Genomic DNA, 19,000 nt, shown 5'->3' on the forward strand with positions numbered 1-19,000 from the left:
TGGTCTCAATAGTCTCCAGTTTAAGATCACGATGAGGGTAAAAGCTCCCCCTTTCCTCCAACCAGTTCTTGAAATGACTGACCACCTCTAGTCGACACGGTGAACTAGGGGTAATGAGGAGCTGCTGATAAACATCAGCACAGTAGAAACACAACAAAACTTGTATGTTATTACCAAACACGTTGTGTAAACAGGGCCACCCATGACACATACCAAAGTAAAGACAAAATGCTAATTATTTATTTACAGTACCAGTATATTCATGCTTACTTTATTGTTTTTAAAGATAAAAATAAAACAGATAGCACATAACATAGTTTTTTAATCTGCTAAATGTACAGGGGTTGGACAATGAAACTGAAACACCTGGTTTTAGACCACAATAATTTATTAGTATGGTGTAGGGCCTCCTTTTGCGGCCAATACACCGTCAATTCATCTTGGGAATGACATATACAAGTCCTGCACAGTGGTCAGAGGGATTTTAAGCCATTGTTCTTGCAGGATAGTGGACAGGTCACTACGTGATACTTGTGGAGGAAAACGTTTCCTGACTCGCTCCTCCAAAACACCCCAAAGTGGCTCAATAATATATAGATCTGGTGACTGTGCAGGCCATGGGAGATGTTCAACTTCACTTTCATGTTCATCAAACCAATCTTTCACCAGTCTTGCTGTGTGTATTGGTGCACCGCCTTCAGGATACAATGTTTGAACCATTGGATGCACATGGTCCTCAAGAATGGTTCGGTAGTCCTTGGCAGTGATGCGCCCATCTATCATAGGTATTGGGCCAAGGGAATGCCATGATATGGCAGCCCAAACCATCACTGATCCACCCCCATGCTTCACTCTGGGCATGCAACAGTCTGGGTGGTACGCTTCTTTGGGGCTTCTCCACACCGTAACTCTCCTGGATGTGGGGAAAACAGTAAAGGTGGACTCATCAGAGAACAATACATGTTTCACATTGTCCACAGCCCAAGATTTGCGCTCCTTGCACCATTAAAACCAACGTTTGGCATTGGCATGAGTGACCAGAGGTTTGGCTATAGCAGCCCCGGCCGTGTATATTGACCCTGTGGAGCTCCCGACGGACAGTTCTGGTGGAAACAGGAGAGTTGAGGTGCACATTTAATTCTGCCATGATTTGGGCAGCTGTGGTTTTATGTTTTCTGGATACAATCCGGGTTAGCACCCGAACATCCCTTTCAGACAGCTTCCTCTTGCGTCCACAGTTAATCCTGTTGGATGTTGTTCATCCTTCTTGGTGGTATGCTGACATTACCCTGGATACCGTGGCTCTTGATACATCACAAAGACTTGCTGTCTTGGTCACAGATTCGCCAGCAAGACGTGCACCAACAATTTGTCCTCTTTTGAACTCTGGTATGTCACCCATAATGTTGTGTGCATTTCAATATTTTGAGCAAAACTGTGCTCTTACCCTGCTAATTGAACCTTCACACTCTGCTCTTACTGGTGCAATGTGCAATCAATGAAGACTGGCTACCAGGCTGGTCCAATTTAGCCATGAAACCTCCCACACTAAAATGACAGGTGTTTCAGTTTCATTGTCCAACCCCTGAATGTCTTAGTGCAAGTCCATTAGTTATTGTTAGTTTGTTCTGTTTTTTTTTTTGTTTTTGTTTTTTTTCTGTGGCATAACAGTGACTTCACCCCAACTGGCGTCTTTCTGTCTCTGCTCGTTTTATTGCCACATGGCTGGTGGTTTATCAATGAGAACAGATTATAGCCATAACACAATTCAAAACACAGGGTCAGCACATCCACTGGAAAGCAAAGTCATACACTTAACCAATGCATTCTGGTATAACTGCAATCCACAGCTGTAGGGGACATGATCAACTGATCACCTGTTGTTTTTAATAGATTTGATAAAATAGAGAAAACATTTGGGTTACCAAGCAGAAGCATTAGGTTGGTTGCCTGAAGCTCACAAAAGGACTCTCTTGACAATGAGACCCAATTTCTCTGTGGGATGTTCCTGTATAAATTGTATCTGTATAAATAAAGCTTGTGAATGAGTAAAAAGCATAAAGTATTTCTAAATTTGTCCAAATTACTATGTTATTTGCAAGGAAAATGAAATCAAACTTAAATTCAGTTGATAAGTAACCTCTCACCATATGGTACATACTATTACAACCTTAAAATTATCTAAATTACTAACTCCTTTCCCCCATGATCTGTGTGTCTCTTTGGAAGCAGTAAACCAGTGATAATTCGCTCCCAAACTCCTACACATCAAACAGACGAAAACAATATGTGTCTGTTTGCAGTCTCCCCATTCAGCTCTTTAATTCTCCATAACAAATGTACAAAGACTGTGAAGGAGACCAAAGGCTTTACCTCTGAACACCTTTAACACCTCTCAGAGCCACGGCGCCAATTCTGCTCCACATGGAGGAGCATGTGGGCTGCACACTGGAGAGACAGAAGCAGCATGTGGATAGGTGCAGAGAAGACGAGGTGTTTGTGTGTGACCAGGGGGTGAATGGTATAAATGTCTCTACATGCTTTTGCATCTCCACAGGTTTAGAAAAGGAGTTTGAAATAGGGACATAATTAACCTGAAGGGAGGCATACACCGATGTACAAAAACCCGACAGTTCCTCTGATTTAAACTTTGGACATAGAACTAATTTATGTGTAAGTAGTTTAATAACAAAATGTGTTTCTATCAAAAGTTAGCAGGGGGAAATCAAACTACCGTCATACAAGCAGTATGAAGTGTGATAAAGAAGACAATAGGATTTTTGTTTTAAACCTTTTTTAAGTCTACAGGTGACCCTCAGAGAACAGTTTAGTTAAGAGTAGCTAGTTCACTGGTTTCTTAATACATAAAAACGTTTATTTGTAACTCACACTGAAACATATTCAACATGAAATCGACTCTGAAACAATGCCTACATGGTGTGATGATGGAGGACTGTTTTCTTCTGTACCAGCAGTGGATCCTTGAGCTTTTGTTGTTTTTGTCGTTTCAGTGGCAGAAGGCAGACAGCCAACAGTCCGGGCTGCTGTGATCAGCCCCAGCCCGGAGGAACAGCAGGGTTCACTGGATCCCAACAGACGGCACAGGACGGCCTTCACACAGGACCAGCTGTCCCATCTGGAGCAGGAGTACCGCAAGGAGAGTTATGTGTCCCGGGCTCGGCGCTGTGAACTGGCTGCAGCACTCAACTTACCAGAGACCACGATAAAGGTATGTTTTGCTTTCATAGAGCAGGAACGATGAAATCAAACTTGTTATGATGATTATAATACATACACTGAATACTTTTTTCGTTTTGTTGATTTACAAATCAACAAGAAATTATTTGCTATTGTTTATCAATGCTTCTTTACTTTCATGGACCTTATGGTGTTGTTCCTAAATAGGCTGGTTTTGAAAAATTTCAGTAAAATCAAAACATTATGTTTTACTGAAAACTGCTATGAATACAACCTGTCAAATACTGAAGAAGAATGTCTTCTATTATTTATTATTTTGGAAAACAATGCCAGTAACACATTTTTTAACTACAAAAGGGCCAGTTATTTTTTCATCCCATCTTTGAACAAAGTTGGGAAATGTATATTTCCTATTCCTTATCTCAGAATGCTTTGACATGTCAGTCATTCACAAGGCCCCCTCCTCTGTTGACACCATTAGCGACCTCATGCTGTTACCGGTAACGTGGGTAGAAGTAGAGATGTCAGGTATCTATATAGCTTGGGCCAGTGTGCATCAGAGTAGATCAGAGTGTAGCAAACTGAGCTTTAATGAATGCTTGTTTTTCACTTTTTCTTATTATCTGATGGTATGGACTTAAACGGTTGCATCGTCATTGAAGGAATTTTTATTAACATTGTTAGTCTATGATAAAAAAGGTTGCCATTAAAGTTTACCTCTAAATGATACAAATAGAGAAAGAGGTAAATATATTTTTTTTAATTTTATTTAAGAAATGAATGCCACAGATGAGTCTCTTGACATTTGACTTCAAATGTGGACATAGTAATAAACCTTATAGTAATAAACTACATTTTCTCAATATATATCAAGGTTGGTCAGCAATTTTGTCCAAGTTTTGAATTCGGACCCACTGTGTATTTGAGTTTGACACCCCTAAACTAAAGGTTCTGAAGAGCAGTTATCTTCCAACTAATTATTTTTGAAAGAGGAGAAAAAGAAAAAAGAGATCTCAAAAAGCAACGCATCCTGCCCTGACCTGCAGAAATTCAAGAACAGATGAGAAATAAACATCTCTCAGTCTGGAATGGGCTACAAAACCGTCCAATGTAGCTGATCTAAAACAATTCCGTCAAAGACTCACTGGCAGTTAATGAAGCTGCAAGGATTTTTCAACCAGGTATAGGGGTCAATTACATTATCACATAGGAACAGGTTGGCTTGAAAAGCCTTTTTTCTTAATAAATGAAATCATCATTTGACAAAGGCTTTTTGTATTTACTAAGGTTATATTTGTCTGTTATTAACATTTGTTAGAGGATTTTCAATAATTAATTTTGGCAAAAAAGAGAAAACAGAAGTAATACTTTTTAGCAGCACTGTATGGAATATGGGTCATAGTCATTCTACCCCTTCACTATTTCATACTTGAACTTTTTAGGAAGAAAACTAACCCATCTGCTGCTGGAGGATGTTTGGGACACATGTTAAAAAAATTATCTAAACAAGTTTTCTTTGTTCTACCAATTGCCTGCTGTATAGGGGTTTAGGTTTAGGGTTAGTTAGGGACTAATGTTTAAATTACTTCAATAAATAATACTTCTTTATTATCATTATTACTGTTATTATTATAATAATTTTTATCATTATCATTATTATATTTTGTCCATTTCAGCATTGCCCTTTCAACAGCCTTTACATTGTCCATTATAATATTCACACTTTCGTCACACTTGACATCTGTATAAATGCAGACTGTGGAAGAACCACAGTGCTGGTATTATTGGACCTTAGTGCAGCATTCGACACTGTTGATCACTCCATTTTATTAGAGCGCCTGGAAAACTGGGTCGGCCTTTCTGGTACAGCACTCAGTTGGTTTAAATCCTACTTGAAGGACAGGGACTTTTTTGTGTCAGTAGGTAACTTTACATCAGACACCACAAAAATCACATGTGGCGTTCCCCAAGGGTCCATCTTAGGGCCCCTTCTATTCAATATCTACATGCTCCCCCTAACTCAGATTTTAATAAACAACAACGTAAGCTATCATAACTATGCAGACGACACACAGCTATACGTTACGATGTCACCAGATGACTATGAACCCATTACCCGCTGGGTAAATGCTTAGAAGAAATTAATGCATGGATGGGCCAAAATTTTCTTCAGTTGAATCAAAACAAAACTGAAGTAATAATCTTTGGACCAAAGGAAGAGCGTTTAAAAGTTAGCGCACAGCTTCAGTTAATACAGCTAGAAACCACCAGTCAGGCTCGAAACCTGGGTAGTGTAGTGATGGACTCAAACCTGAACCTTCAGAGGCACATAAAGACAGTAACAAGGTCAGCCTTCTATCATCCAAAGATCATCTCCAGGATTAAAGGACTAATGTCTCAGCAGGACCTTAAAAAATGAATACATGCATTCATCTTTAGTTGAATTGACTACTGCAACGGTGTCTTCACAGGTCTGCCTAAAACGTCGATCAGACAGCTGCATTTGATCCAGAACGCTGCTGTCCACGTCCTCACTAGAACTAAGAAAGTGGAGCACATCACCCTGGTTCTAAAGTCCCTACACTGTCTCCCTGTAGCTCAGAGAATAGACTTTAAAATACTTCTGTTGGTCTATAAATCACTGAATGGCTTAGCACCAAAATACATTACAGACTTGTTGTCAGTGTATCAACCATCCAGACCTCTCAGGTCTTCTGGCTCAAATCTACTCTGCATACCCAGAACCAGAACCAAACATGGAGAAGCAGCTTTTAGTTCTTATGCTCCACTAATCTGGAGCAAACTCCCAGAAAACTGTAAAATTGCCGAAACCCTAAGTTGCTTTAAATCAAGATTAAAAACCTATTTGTTTAGAGTGGCCTTTGACTGTGCCATCTAAACATCATTGATTACGTTTTCAGTCCAATTTTCCTTTCATTTTCTTATCCATCATTCTATTCTCTTTATTTTATTATTTTTTTTAATTACCTCTATTGTTTGACTTTTTGTATCATTGTAATGTTTTTCCTTATGTACAGCGCCTTGAGTGCCTTGTTGCTGAAAAGCGCTATATAAATAAACTTGACTTGACTTGACACTTCTTGTTTTCCTGGTGTCTCAACATTATTCCTTTTTCCTCTTTTTTCCGCTCTTGCTTTCTCCAGGTGTGGTTCCAAAACAGGCGGATGAAAGACAAACGTCAGAGACACTCTCTACCTTGGTCTCACCCACGCATCAACCCAATAGGGACACTTCTGATGGGTCATGTTTCTCCATCTTCTAACTTGATATACCCATTTTCCACACCCCACCTTCACCACTTACATTTACAGCACTACTCTTCACTGACTCTTTCCTCTATGATACATAGTCCAAACAGTGTACTAATAAAGCGGCCAGATTGTTTCACCCTCTCCCAACAACACAACAATCCTGGGGAGATGCCTCCACCGGCTGTACTTGTTTATCCCTCTGCTGGCATCATACACCATCATGTTTCATGCCAGTGCTCACTATGCTCTCAGTGGGGACAGCAACATCTTCTTAAGGTCCAGTGGGAGGCGATAGGGCTCAGCCATGCTAACAGTTCTGCAGTCAAAACACAGGCTACTTCTTTCCAGTAGAGGGAATAATTGTTGTGAAAACATTTAAAACATATATCTGCAATACTGTGTTGTCACCAAACAATTACAGATACAACCTGATATTTATTCACAATGTATATAGAAACAATTTTTTCCTCACTTGTTTCATCTTGTTTTAGGTGAGTTAAGATTACTTAAATTATTTCAGTCAGTCATTTTCTACCCCTTGTGAAAGTAATTATTGGGTGATCAGCATGCTAAAGAAAACAGAAATTCTCTGATGAACAGTCAACAAATAAACTTACACGTCGCCCTTCTGGAAGACTGCTGACTAGAACTTGAGGCTATTTCAAATAATGCTAAACTTTACAGCCCTCCAATTTATCCAACCCGTTGGCAGCCTTTCTTAAAAGATCCAACACAAAACGTCGCGACAAAGCCCCCATTGCTATTTTCTTCTCTTACAATTCCAATAAGCACATGCTTCTCATACGTTCAGGAAAATCCAAGCATGAAGAATCGAGCTCAGCATCTGTTTGCTATGAGCTAGACCCTGGCCAATAGGTGTAAAGCTCAGCCGATGACACAGTAACAGAGTCCGCCCACTCAGTGTCCGCTCTGTCCCCTCTGCTTTTATATAACTTGCTGTCTGCCCAGACAGAAAAGACAATACAGAGACAGAGAAATGTAAAAACAAAAGACTGAAACAAATGGGTGGGAGAAATCCGCTGGGGACAAAAATACCCCAGGGATATATTAGAGGCGAAAATATATCAGTGTTTAAAAAATAAAAGGAGTGTAAAATAATTGGAAAAATAAATATATTTTTGAGGGAAAAAAAACTTGTTTTAAATATATTTGAGCGGCAATAAATATGAAAGAAACAAAAGGGGTAGGAAAAATTAAACAGCAAGAAATTCACTTGTTTTAAATAAACAAAGGAAAAATATGGAGTTCAAGAAAAAATATATGATTTGAAAGTTAGTGGTTTGAATAAAAATAGTGAATAAAATATAAATATAAATATTTTTATCTGATTAATTAATCAATTATTGAATAAATATCTTCATTATTTTGCGCACTATATTTTTGGCCCAGTAATTATTTTATTGAGTCATTTATTTAAGTATGTATTTATTCTTAATTATGGCAGGATTGGTCCTCCATACTCAGGGGGGCTGAGTATGGCTCTAGCGTTCTATGGACAAAAGGTTGGGTACACCATGGACAGGTTGCCAGACAATCACAGGGCAACACAGAGACACAAAGGACAAACAACCATGCAGACACAGCTTTCACACACCCTGAGGGAGGAAGCTGAAGTACCCGGAGAGAACCTACTCATGCACGGGGTGAACACAGGGAGAAAGACCCCTGGATGGGGGTCTATTTGTTAGATGCCATAATAATGGCTGAGAGAATTTTGGCGAAGAATTTTCGTAACTTTCCTTAAATTCTGAATTTTTTTTGGAAGTTTACTAAGTTTCTGTTTTATACTTTATGACTTGTGTCAAACATTTTGGGTCACACTGGGGTCACAAGCATCTCACAATAGTTTGCTGGACGTTTGTCCCATTCCTTCCGGTATAAAAATTATCTTGGTCACACACCTTTTCAGCTCTGCCCACAAATTTTCTTTGGGACTGGGAATAATTTACTTCAATGTCCTTAAGGCTCTTATGGCAGTCATTGTTTCCCTATGTATGCCATTTAAAGTCTTATTTGAACCTCAAACCTTTAAATTCCTAAACGATGTCTTAAGGCGTTGCTTCAATATTGACACATGTTCTTACCTCATCATGCCATCTGTTTTATGAAGTGCTCCAGTTCCTGTTGCAGCAAAACAAACACACCACTTGAGGCTGCCTCTCCCTTAATTCACAGCTGGGATAGGGTTCTCCAGTTTGCAAGCTCCCTCCTATTGTTTTTTTAGTATTGCCAAACACTTAAATTGTTGTTTCAGCAGAACACAGGCCAAAAATGTAGGTCCCTAAATACGGCATTACACCCATGGGGGATGTGGGTGTTTCAACACCAACACTTTTCCTGGTGACAGGATTCAACACCCAGACTTTTTAAACAAACACCTTACTGCAGCTGCTCAGTTACTCTGGACTTGATGTGTTTGTGCTCAGGGTTCCTGCCTCCTCCACACTCCTGTCACTTCTTGATACCAGCTCTTAGGGAGACTGGCTGTTGATTAGCTACTGGCTCTTGTATTTGTTTAACTCAAACAGGTGTCCTGCCAAGGTAGCTACTCCCCACACAATCTGGTTCTCCTGCGTCGGGAACAGAGAGAGTGGCACATATTCACCTTTAAGGTTGCTTATTTAATTCCTAAATGTTGTTTTTGTGGGTAAGCTTGCGTAAGTAAGTACTATTTAGCAGTCTCATCAGTCTTATCAGCTAGACTGATATAACTATTAAACTTACCATTGACTTTTTGCCAGACAATATCAGTAAGATAGAGAAAAAGGCAGAGGGGGAGAGTGATTTCTTTTTCAAGATAAAGCCTATAAGTGAAGTTGAAAGAAGACAAAGGAAAAATGTTTGTGTACATTTACAGCCTTTTTCAATTAGACATTGTTTATATTTCTGTCATGATATAACTTTAGTTTAAGCCTGCTTTCTTGTTTAGGATAAACAGATATTGGAGGCATCAGTGTCAGAGAAAGTACAGAGGTAGGGAGGTAAGCAATTAAATAAATTTAGGCATAAAATAACAAGATGATGTTGTTTAACTACAGCTTTTGCATGTGTGTGTGTCATGGATGAAAACGTTTTACAATCCAAGATGCACATCTGTGTCTGGCATGAATGTAGGCCTATATTCAATTCAATTCAATTCAAAAATACTTTATTAATCCCAAAGGGAAATTAAATGTTGTTATAGCTCATATTATGAAGGTTTCCTCAAAGAGCCGTTGTAGATGCTGATGGCTGTGGGCAGGAAGGATCTCCTTTAGCGCTCCGTCTTACAGCAGATCTGAAGAATCATCTGACTGAAGACACTCTGTTGTTGTAGGACAGTCTCATGAAGAGGATGCTCAGGGTTCTCCATAATGTTCTTCATTTTATGAAGAATCCTTCTTTCCACAATGATCTCCAGAGGTTCCAGAGGAGTCCCCAGAACAGAGCCAGCCTTTTTTATCAGCTTATTGAGTTTTTTTAAGTCCCTGGCTCTGATGATGCTTCCCCAGCAGATGATGGTAGAAGAGATCACACTTTCCACAACAGACTTATAGAAGATATGCAGCATCTTGCTGCAAACACCAAAGGACCTAAGCTTCCTCAAGAAGTACAGTCTGCTCTGCCCCTTCTTGTAGATGGCTTCACAGTTGCATCTCCACTCTAGTCTGTTGTCCAGGTGAACACCGAGGTATTTATACTCCTCCACCACCCCCACTTCTTCTCCCATGATAGAAATAGTTTTTGACTTATTCCTGTTTCTCTTAAAATCTAAAATAATCTCCTTTGTTTTAGTCACGTTCAAAATGAGATGATTGTTTCCACACCATGCCACAAAGCGGTCCACCACCTTCCTGTACTCATCTTCTTGTCCATCTCTGATCCACCCCACGACTGCAGAATCATCCGAGTATTTCTGCAGATGACAGGAGTCTGTCTTGTACTGGAAGTCTGAGGTGTACAGAGTGAAAAGGAATGGTGAGAGTACAGTTCCCTGTGGTGCTCCTGTGCTGCTGACTACCTGGTTAGACTCACAACCCTTCAGTCTCACAAACTGTGGTCTGTTTGTCAGGTAGTCTTTGATCCAGGAGATTGTTGAGGCCTCCACCTGAGTCTTCTGGAGTTTCTGACAAAGCAAATCAGGTTGGATTGTATTAAATGCACTGGAGAAATCAAAGAACATGATCCTCACAGTGCTGCTGGCTTTGTCCAGATGACAGTGGGTTTGTTGAAGCAGGTGTATGATGGCATCTTCAACTCCAACTCCACAGCGATAAGCAAACTGAAGGGAGTCCCGATAGTTTATTGTTTGCTTACTCAGGTGGGCCAACAGGAGTCTCTCTAGGACCTTCATGATGTGAGATGTCAGGGCAACAGGTCTATAGTCATTGAGGACTGATGGGTGAGTTTTCTTTGGTACCGGAACAAGACAGGAGGTCTTCCACAACACCGGAACCTTCTTCTGGGCCAGGCTAAGGTTGAAGAGGTGCTGCAGAATCCCACAGAGCTGCTCTGCACAGGCCTTCAGGACTCTAGGGCTGACATGATCTGGACCTGCAGCCTTATTCCTATTCAGTCTCTCCAGTTGTCTCTTCACCTGACTTCTTGAGACACACAGGTGGAAGGGGGAAGCAAAGGAATCATCAGCATCTTCTGATATGGTTGAAGGCAAATATGTAGAAGCAGAAGGGTCTAGGGCTGAGGTGGAAGATAAAAAATGTGAGGTGTTACTGGACAGCTGTGGGTCCTGTGGGTCAAAGGAAGATGGAATGTCTGTTTGGCTGTGAGCAGGAGAGGAGGATGCGAAGCTGGTTTCTGAACTGAACCTATTGAAGAATGTGTTCAGTTCATTGGCTCTGTCCAGACCTCCATCGGTCTGATCTTCTTTCTGCTTGAAGCCTGTGATCTTCTTCATCCCTGTCCACACATCTCTGATATTGTTTTGCTGGAGCTTGCTCTCCAGCTTCTTCTTGTACACCTCCTTGCTGTCTCTTATCTTGACTTTAAGTTGCTTCTGTATAATCCTCAATAATTCTCTGTCTCCCTCTCTGAAGGCTCTTTTTTTCTTGTTAAGCAGGTCCTTCAGGTCACTGGTGATCCAAGGTTTGTTAATGGGGAAGCATCTCACGGTTCTGGTGGGGATGATGTTATCCACACAGAAGTTTATATAGTCGGTTACACACTCAGTCATGGCATTGATGTCCTCTCCATGTGGCTGGCACAGTGCGTCCCAGTCTGTAGCCTCAAAGCAACCTTGCAGAGCTTCTTCAGCTTCCTGTGACCATTTTCTCACAGTCCTCTTTATTACAGGTTGTCTCTGAACAAGGGGCTTATATTTCTAGCAGAGAAAAACAAGATTGTGATCTGATTTGCCTAGAGGAGGTTGTGCTGTAGAGATGTATGAGTCCTTGACATTTGCATAAAACAAATCCAATGTTTTGTTTTCTCTGGTAGAGCAGCTGACAAATTGTTGAAACGTTGGAAGTGTAGCAGAGAGTGAAGCATGGTTAAAATCACCAGAAATTGTCACAAAAGCATTGGGGTTTTGTGTCTGTAGCTTAGCAACAACTGAGCTGATGGCATCACATGCAGTGTCAGCAACAGCGGAAGGTGGAACGTAAACTGTTACCAAAATAACACTGGTGAACTCTCTGGGTAAATAATATGGATGAAAACTTACTGCCAACAGTTCAATATCTGGACTGCAGAGATGACACTTCACAGTAACATGTCCTGGATTACACCATCTGTTGTTCACAAGTACTGCCAGTCCACCTCCTTTACATTTGCCGCTCCTCTTTAAATCTCTGTCTGCTCGTATGGTTAAAAAGCCCGGCAGAGAGACACTGGAGTCGGGGATATGATCCTGCAGCCATGTCTCAGTAAAACACATGATACTGCATGCCCGGTACTCTGGCTGGGTCCTTTGTAGGGCTTGGAGTTCATCCAACTTGTTTCCCAACGATCTCACATTGCCCATCAAAATCGACGGAAGAGATGGTTTGAACTTCCTCCTTCTCTCTCTTCTCTTAGCTCCTGCTCTGCATCCACGGCGTCTCCTTTTCAACTCATCAGGTATTTGGGGTTGTAGTTGAAGTATTATTTGAGCTTTTGAGATATTAATCAGCTGCTCCCGGTTGTAAGAATCAACCCCGTTGCCATGGCAATGCATCATAACAAATGTCCAAAAATAGAAAGTATTAAGAAAAATCCTCCAAGTTGCACAGCATACAGCATACAGCACAGTAAAATTAAAATAACTATTTACAAATTTTAGAAGCAAATGGAAAAGCCACAAAGTAAATATTGGTTTTCATGGTGTTTTTAAAGCTTTGCAATATATGAGCTATATGATTAAACTTGCCTTGCCTTGCTGAGTGACCTTTTAGCCTGTGTCCATACAGGACATGTTCACTGTTGATGATCTCACTCTCTTACCAGCATCAGCCAGCACTTTCAATGAATGATACCTATATTTCACACCCTGGAACAACGAAAGGTCTCCTTTCTGAACGCTTTGATGATTTACTTCCCATGGTGTTTTTATTTTGATAGGGATAATTTATTAATACCCCTACAACTAGTTTAAATAGTTCCTAATTTCTCCTGAAAAGTGATTTAAATGTATATCAGCATGCCTTCAGAATGTAATTAAATGAACAAAATTGGGAAAAGAAATTACTTGTTTTTCAATTAAAATAGTCTGAACAGATTTTAATCCTAGTAACCATGTGTCAAATAATGTGTTAAATCTGTAATTAGTATCACAGATGCTTTCATGCTTTTCATTAAACATTCAGCCAATTTGAAGGGGGAAATAACGTCAACCCACCAGTTTCCTTATCTGCGTATCCTTGCTGGGTAATAGGGGAGCTGGTGAGCAACTATTGGGTGTTGAGTGCTGCACAGTCGAAATCAAAAAGATCTGACAGAATATACCAAATCCAAAAGGCAGAATTTAGCAGCAACACATCTTTTCATCAACCTATAATTGTGCATGTTCCATTAGCACAACAAACAAAAACAAATCCTTAGCTTCTGTTCCCCATAGAAATATACACCCTTCATTAAAGGCTTTGCATTTGCAATAAAATTCTGGTGGACTGGCATCAAGTAAAAGAGAGTCAGATTTTGATTACCAGAATTACCCAACCAAAAAGTAACTACATTTAAGATTTTAAAACTATTTGACTGGAGGACAAGTGTCAACACCACAGGTTCCCAGCAAATGTGGGGATCTTTTTAAGGTTGTTGGAAATGTTTTAGGTGATGTTATCATTTATCTGTTTAGCTAAATGAATACTTCAAAAGATTGCTACATTGTGGGGAAAGCATTTTAAACATATTGCACTTTTTATGCCATCTTCACTAGTGTATTATGCATGGGTCACACAGCACAATTTTAAAAATTTGCGTTTGATTTTTAAAACCCGAGAGATCCCACATGTGAAGATAAAAGATCACAGATATAACAAGGACCTTCATCAGCTCCCGGGGATGATGACAGTGGTGTTGGTGATTGCAGTTCTGGCTGTGGCACTCAAAGTGAACAGGAACCTAGGGTGAGCTGGGCTGCTTTCAAAACACTTAGGCTAAATCAAACCAACTCCTTGGTAAAACTGATAAACAGATAAAACATCAATAAAATAATTTAGGCTAATGTTCTATGGCCAGGTTAGTTTGTATTGTAAATGTACATGAAATTAGCTAATGTCATTACCACTAGCAGCTATATGATTTATCATATCTATTCTTTCTCTTTTCTTCTTCCCTGAAACACATATGCACAGCCAATAGGATGAATGTTGCTTGAAGATTCATTACTGCTATGTAGTGGTGGAGTATACATTTTTGTGGTGATAATAAATGACAATTTTTGGAACCATTTAATGTGTCCACTCTCACTGATTCAATTACATGGCTATAGGTATGCAGTTTTAAAGAGGTGCATTGTTGGTTTACACATCGAAGAGACCTAAAAGGTGTGGGCCACTCTGGTCCAAAATACCAGGGCCGATTTTTTGTCCAGGTCCGCAACTGCTGACAGACCTACAGAATCAAGACAAACAGCCTCCAATAAACATCTTGATGATACCTAAGACTTTTGGGAAAAAATCTGTGGACAGATGAGACAAAAGTTTAACCTTTTCAGAAAATCTAAAAGGGAAAATCCAGTTCCTGAATTTAAGCTTAAGCACACTTGGATTATACTGCAGGAAAATGATCTGAGAAACAAGTCCACTTTTGAATGGTTAAAAAAACAAAAGCAAGGTTTTTGACTGACCTAATCAAAGTCTGTACTTAGATCCCATTGGAGATACTGTGGCATTACTTAGCCAGATTGGATGATTTTCCAGCATCGATCGCTAAGTTAAAATAACTGCAAAGAAGATTGGGCCAGAAATGCTCAACAGCAATGTAAAAGACGCATTGCCAGTTATCAGAAACACTTGATGACAATTGGTCCTGTCAAGAGTGGCACATCCACCATTCACTTATTAGATTAACTTATTAGGTTTGCTTGCTTTTTTTTTTTTTTTTTACACAGGGTCATATTGGTTTGGACACATTTTTTCCCGATAATGAAATTACCTAAAATAAAGTTATCATAATATTAAAAATATTCTAAGACTCTTTGTATGCTAGCAGTACATTTTCCTCAGATATCTGAAAAGCAAAGAACTATAAACCACTTCGATCCAGACCTTTCATAGCTTTTTTACTCTCTGGGAAGATTGTCAAATAAATAGTGTTTTACTTAATCTGGCTAAACTAGAAGGCACCCAACATACACTAAATTGCCAAACATATTGTTGTGGTATGACTCTCAGGAGAAAACTGTGATGGAATCCTGTCTCTGCTGATTTGAGGCTAATAAAATATTTTACTTCTGATACCATGTGCTGATTTAACCCACCTGCACAGGTGTTCATAACACCAGCCATTGTATGGTAGCTTACACCAGGAGCTGCTCTATATAGGCTCTGTATAATCATGCTGGACAGTAAATAGAGAGGTTAAATACAGGTATGTATACACATCTGAACAGAGCTTAGCATGGCAGGAAACACAGAGAGTACAGCTATGATAATAATGGTCTTTATTCACGTGGAATCATAAATGGAGAAGCCAGACTAGAAAGCCTGCACTGCCTCAGATAAGATATAGAGTACAATTAACAGCTTTCAAGTGACAGAAAACCCCTCTTGTAGCCACATTGGGAATCCATGAATGCCACAGTGTGTTTATGTGTACTACAAATGATCAAAAACACGATTTCATATCAGAATAGAAAGTTTTTAATTTCAAGGTGTAGTACTTAAATACTTTAATGTTGTCCTTGTATAAATGAAACACGTTGCCCAGTCTTTCAGTTTTTTATCCTTTCTCTCTGCTAGAAATTGGTACTGGCTGAGCTTTTACTGTGACTAACTGTATGTGCTCTCTTTTACGCTCTAGACCTGAAAACTGGCTCAGAGCCTATCTGCTTAGCTGTTTTTCTCTCCTAGATGAAGCCACTGAAGACGTTACTACTGCCTTTAAAGTTTTATTTTTCTTTAGAAAGTACTCCTAGATCAGTGATTCTTTGTTCCTTTCTGTATAAACTCTTTTCTCTCAAACGGCCAGTCAGAAAGGCCGATGGCCACTGAAACTGAGCATGGTTCTGCTGGAGGTTTCTTCCTGTTAATGAGGAGTCACTACATGCATGTTCAGTATGAGGGATTGCTACAAAGTCAATGAAAGTGACTTTCCACTGTTGCAACATGCTCATCCAGGAGGAGTTAATGCTGCAATCCGCTGGCTTTCCTTAGATAGAAAACTATTCAATTGAGTAGGTGTGTAGGAGTGCGTGCTTGTCGCCTGGAAGTGTACATTTCTAAGTATGGCAAGACTGGCAGAAGGCCTGCAATCTACTGCACCTCAGACACTTTCTGAGAGAAAAGGGTGTTAAGTTGTGGTGTTTAAAATATAGCATCCTGGACCATATCAGTACTAATATTACAGTTATTAACATCTGTATACATATGGTATCATTGTTTAATTAGTTTAATCTATATAATATTACATGTGTAATTCAGAAAAATAAAATAGTTAACTAATTAACCATCTGTGGTAAATTGGTATGATTTCTTTCCTAATTATACTGCATCTTTAAACCGAGAGCTGTATGTTTAGAAACAGCACAGAAGATGTGAAAGAGAAGATGGAGGCTTACTGGCACCAGGAGATATTTTCCTGGTTTATTGAGCAACACTTTTCCTGTCTACAAGTAGTACTAGACTATAAGACTGGCTGCAGCAATGAGGTGCAATGTGTTGATCTGAAGGACTTTTATTGTGTTTAGCTACGTTAGCATTAAATGCTTTTATTTTGACTGAAGTAAAGGACCAGATATTTTCACATCATGATGCAAATCCAGCATGTGTAAATTTACTGCTATCTTCAGCCTGGATTTATACCACTCTGCTTCCACCTGTTCCTGTACACACACATGCACCAGCCTCCCACTCTCTGGTTGGCTCCGCGGTTGCTCTAAAATTATCCCTGTTTGAGGCGCGCAGTGTAACTCTTTGGGTAATGAATGAGGCAAGTCGACAGCCCTGGAGTGAACTGCTGTTCTGGACTTCTCCAGAATGGAGTCCGTCTCTGCCTGTGCACGTAATTGCACATTCGCGGTGCCGCGAGTGTGCGAATAAGTATTTTTTGTTTCTCCTTTTAACTCATCGTCAGGTTAGGTGGAGTGGGAGGTGAACTATGTGGAACACAATAAAAAAAAACTGATTGTTTTTAAAAATAAATGTGAAGTCCAATACCATTTTGTGGCTGCATCTTTTTAAGACTTCTAAATTTCTTCTATCAAGAAGTCCAGGGCTATTCAGAAAACCTCCGGGTCGAACGACGCGCCTGGTTCTGTGTAAAGCTCCCTATATATGAAAATGTGCAGTGTACAAAGTAGAAACATAATGTTTCTACTTTGTTTCAAACATTACCGCCCCCACCACGACACAACTGTGTTCTCCACAGGGACCGCCTGTCTAAAGGTATGTCCCAATTCAGGGGCTGGATCTTTCGATGGACCCAGTCTATGTGGGTTGGGTCCTTCGTCAACCGCTAAAACCACGGAGTCCAGAAGTGAGCAGCTGCGGATTGGGACGTTCTAGCCTCACCGCCGGGAAGGCTGGCAAGGCAAACCGGCAGTTACTACGGTGGGAGCGGAAAACTCCGAACATGTCGGAGCACCGACCCCCACCGCGACACAACTGTGTTCTCCACAGGGACCGCCTGTCTAAAGCGACGTCAGTCATGAACGGACCAGAGAGCAAACATCGTGCGTAGGCGGGGCTCATGGGAGTTGTAGCGTCGTGAGGTCGCACTTCAACTTGCTTATTATTTCAGATCCCATTTGAAAAAACTACAATTAAAAACTGTATATATAATTCAACCCGACAAAGTGGCTAGTTAGAGTGGCTGTGTTACCCGCCACTGCTAAAATTCACCCACATTTGGCGGGTTGTGCGGGTGTTAATGTCAAGCCCTTGGGGAGTCACACTCTTAAGCCTCCCTGGTAAGGTCTATTCGGGGATTCTGGAGAGGAGGGTCTGTCTGACTGTCAAAACTCAGATTCAGGAAGAGCAGCGTGGTTTTCGTCCTGGCCGTGGAACACCGGAGCAGCTCTGCACCCTGAGCAGGGTCATGGAGGGTGCATGGGAGTTCGCCCAACCAGTCTACATGTGCTTTGTGGACTTGGAGAAGGTGTTCGACTGTGTCCCTCAGGGAATCCTGTGGGGGGTACTCCGGAAGTATGGGGTACCAGGCCCTTTGATATGGGGTGTTAGGTTCCTGTACGACCAGTGTAAGAGCTTGGTCCGCATTGCCGGCAGTAAGTCGGACTCCTTTCGGTGAGGGTTGGACTCCGCCAAGGTTGCCCTTTGTCACCGATTCTATTCATAACTTTTATGGACAGAATTTATTGGCGCAGCCAAGGTGTTGAGGGGATCCGTATTGGTGGCCGTAGGGTTGCGTGATCTGCAGCTCTCACTGGAGCAGTTTGCAGCTGAGTGTGAAGTGGCTGGGATGAGAATCAGTGCCTCTAAGTCCATGCCATAGTCTTAAGCTGGAAAAGGGTAGAGTGTCTTCTCCGGGTCGGGGGGGGGAGGTCCTGCCTCAAATGGAGGTGTTCAAGTATCTTGGGGTCTTGTTCACGAATGAGGGAAAAATGGAGCGGGAGATCGAAAGACGGATTGGTGCTGCGTCAGCAGTGATGCGGGCGCTATACCGGTCTGTCGTGGTGAAGAGAGAGCTGAGTCTCAATTTACCGGTCGATCTACGTTTCTACCCTCATCTATGGTCATCAGCTTTGGGTTATGACAGAAAGAACGAGATCACGGATACAAGAGGACAAAAATGAGTTTCCTCCGCAGGGTGTCTGGGCTCTCCCTTAGAGATAGGGTGAGAAGCTTGGTCATCCGGGAGGGACTAGAGCTGCTGCTTTTCCACGTCGAGAGCAGCCAGTTGAGGTGGCTCAGGCA

The 19,000-nt window shown here is 40.9% G+C and overlaps 1 protein-coding gene across 1 annotated transcript; it reads left to right on the forward strand.

Annotated features, from left to right (window-relative positions):
• Positions 1-2,424: 2,424 nt before the first annotated feature.
• On the forward strand, positions 2,425-6,821 carry LOC124864853 (homeobox protein XHOX-3-like). Its single transcript, XM_047359791.1, has 3 exons — positions 2,425-2,521; positions 3,012-3,229; positions 6,363-6,821. Exons 1-3 carry the CDS (start codon positions 2,425-2,427, stop codon positions 6,819-6,821), a joined length of 774 nt encoding a protein of 257 aa, XP_047215747.1.
• The last annotated feature ends 12,179 nt before the right edge of the window (positions 6,822-19,000 follow it).

The sequence above is a fragment of the Girardinichthys multiradiatus genome, chromosome Y (genome assembly GCF_021462225.1).
Source record: "Girardinichthys multiradiatus isolate DD_20200921_A chromosome Y, DD_fGirMul_XY1, whole genome shotgun sequence".
In the NCBI taxonomy this organism is placed as follows: domain Eukaryota; kingdom Metazoa; phylum Chordata; class Actinopteri; order Cyprinodontiformes; family Goodeidae; genus Girardinichthys; species Girardinichthys multiradiatus.